At 24.2% G+C, this 3,196-nt stretch overlaps 1 protein-coding gene across 1 annotated transcript; it reads right to left on the bottom strand.

The window, feature by feature from the left end:
• Positions 1-1,007: 1,007 nt before the first annotated feature.
• LOC128954196 (epithelial splicing regulatory protein 1-like) lies at positions 1,008-2,253 on the bottom strand. Its single transcript, XM_054299769.1, has 2 exons — positions 1,226-2,253; positions 1,008-1,070 (listed from the first exon to the last, which is right to left on the bottom strand). The coding sequence occupies exon 1, from the start codon at positions 1,714-1,716 to the stop codon at positions 1,255-1,257; it is 462 nt and encodes a 153-aa protein (XP_054155744.1). The 5' UTR covers positions 1,717-2,253; the 3' UTR covers positions 1,008-1,070; positions 1,226-1,254.
• Between the last annotated feature and the right edge of the window lie 943 nt (positions 2,254-3,196).

The following is a 3,196-nucleotide window of genomic DNA, read 5'->3' as shown; positions in this document are numbered from 1 at the left end:
GACAAAAACTAAAATGTATTGAAAATTATAATATTGAATGAATACAATATTTTAAATAATTTAAAATTTTAAAGTTTCATATTATGTTTATTGAAAAATATTAATTTAAATAATTTTTTTTGTGCATAAATAGAGTAATATTTAGTATTTCAATTATTTAATTGTAAATTGATTTCTCTATAAATATATATTTAAAACTTATAATTTTAAATTAATTATCTTATATTTTATTTTATTTATTAATTAAGCTCTTTAAAACACAATGTTAAATAACTTTTATTAAATTTTAATAACTCGGTATAAAAAGCTATAAATACTATTATATAAAAAACAAATTTACTACTGTTATAAGAAATAAATTTATTATAAAAGTACTACTAAAATTTTAATAAATTTTTAATTGCTTTTAAAAAATACTGAGTATAATAATAACGATATACTATATATAAGTAAGTATAAGTATACGTATAATAGTCAATTAAGGTTATTTACTGATAGTATAAAATATATTTAAAATGACTAAATTTATCACTTATACAAACATTATTAGCATATAATTATTTATAAATTATGTAATGACATGACTATATAATGGATCTCTTTAATTATTCAATCAATTATGGATTTGTCTTATAAACGGATTTATTCAATAAAAAAGTCAATAAATTAGTGAGTCAGACAAGTAATTTACAAATTAAAATCAATTATTTATGTGCAATATTTGTCAGTAAAAAACATTTAAAAGAAGTATAAACGCTATTAGAGATTGAAAATTTAATTTTAATGTAAATTTCAATAAAATGTTTGCCATATTTTATTCGCTTTATTTTCAGTTTTGACAGCAAATTATAGCTAACTATCATATTAGTCAAAACAATAGTACTATTAATATAGAGTATTATTAAAGAGTTGATTACTTTATGTAACATTTAAAGCAGACTTACAATCAATGAAAAAAGTATTGTAAAGTAATGACATACCATCGGTAATAAGTCTAATGATAATGTTTGCCATATTCTGCACCTTTTGTATCGCACAGTCAGCTGAAGCGTCGCCTTCAATACATAAATCTTTGGGAAAAAATACGTTTAAAACAAATGATTAAAAAAATATATATATTTTAAATTTATAAATAAATTTATTGTAAATTTATAAATAAATTTATTATAAATTATATAGTGATAAAAGTATTGAGTTTTCATAAAATATCAAAAATATATCATACAATTGATGATGTCTTCAATGGTGTGGATGTCATTGTTTTTGTAAAACTCTAAACTCTTTGCGTAAATCGTAAAAAGTATTGAAATATTCAGGTAATGGTATGCCTTTGTTAGAGGCCTCCGGATGAAGCACTTGTCTCAGATGCAACTGTCCATCAATAATGAGTTGAAATGAGCGACCTGTCTCACTTGACAATTTAGTTTTAACAAATTGATCCAACTGTTCCAACACATTTTCCAATGGCTGTCCATTTTTGATTTGTTCTTCAGTCAGACCATATCTATTACGGGCCACTTCTGACAGTATATTTTCATTGACATCAGCGGTACGAGGTTTGACCACATGATGGTTTAGATGAACCACTTTGTTGTTAGTAATGTCAACCACCACCCAAGCAAATAGTACTGTCTCTTCTTCATCTGATCCAAGATCATCGTCATGAAGACCGGCTGTTACAACATAAACCACCACCAGATATCTTGTAGTTGCCATTTGCCCGATGGAAATACACAACACAAACACATACACAACCAGAGATTTAAATTATGGTTAGAAATAGAGTCGACTCGAGGTATCACTGTTTTTGGACTCTCGAGTCTTATATGGAGAGAGATAGAGGAACGACACTAGAAAAGTGCGCCATAACTGCACAAAAACAACTAAGAGAAGCTTAACCTATGTCTAAGCCTTAACCTCTTGCTTGAGTAGTTGATCCCCCAGTTGTATGACAGCCCAAAGCAATAACTACATTAAAATGCCCGACAAGTATAAGCACCAGCACTGAGACTATCATTGAAGCACATACCTGTTGCAACATAACAGCCTAACAAACCTACCTAAACCTCGCCTCTCAATCCTATATTTAAGGCTAACGTCAACTTTTTCATAGTTTTTCATAATAGTATATATAGGTATGCCATGTATTGCTGTTGTACGCCTCGTTGATTTACTATTAGCATTTAGAACCTGCAAAACTACCTGTCCAACCACTAAAAGCACTACTATTACTATCAACCATCTATTATCTTCATCATCGGTACATTTTGATTCATTACTAGAGCATTTATTTCACATATAACTTATATTTTTAGTAATTAAAGATATTAACAAAATAATTAGATATATAAACGATTGATTGAAAACCAATAATTATAGCAAAAGTTTTAGTCACATAAACACATATAACAACATATTTTGAAAGGTAGTCACATATTATCAAATATTATCACATATTTCGCATATAACTGTAAAGTAATAGTTGAATTACATTTTTCTTATGTATTTTTGTATGTATTATTTGTTCAATTTTTTAAAAATAGTATTTTTTTATCAATGCAACTTTATTTATTAATTTTTCTAAACAAATCTAAAAAATAATAAAATGTTTTGTTATTTTCTAGTGTTTACTAAAAGACAATAGGAGTGAAAAAGTTATTTGGATTAATTTTAATTTATACAAACATTTTAAAAGCTAAATATTTTTAATTTATGCGTTTTTTAAGTTTAAATAATAAAAATATAAAATATTACTTTATTATAAATTGTAAAACAAAATTACTTAATTAATATATAATTTTTAATAAATTTATTAATCTATATAATCACATATTTTGCCTTTTCAAAGCAATTATAATCACATTTTTTACTATTTTAAGCAAATATAATCACATATTTTCATATTTTTAAGCAAATATTTCATTGAATAAAAACCGAATTTTAGTCACATATATCTAAAGTTACTATTCATTACTTACATTTCTTGATAATAGTTGTAGTTTAGTAATCATCTATTATTTATCTTTAATTTAATTACAATTACAGAAATTATTTTAATTAAAATTTGTGTGAACAAATTTATTAAATAATTGTTAAAATCCTTAATCTATTTTTATATAAAAATTAAATTATGAATTAATGATACTATTATTCATTATTATGTATTACTAGTTACCACTAATAACTTTGTATTAAT

The sequence above is a fragment of the Oppia nitens genome, unplaced genomic scaffold (assembly GCF_028296485.1).
Source record: "Oppia nitens isolate AA-2021 unplaced genomic scaffold, nextdenovo-longstitch-racon4-pilon3 scaffold25_pilon_pilon_pilon, whole genome shotgun sequence".
Taxonomy (NCBI): Eukaryota; Metazoa; Arthropoda; class Arachnida; order Sarcoptiformes; family Oppiidae; genus Oppia; species Oppia nitens.
This window is presented reverse-complemented; position numbering and strand designations above follow the sequence as displayed.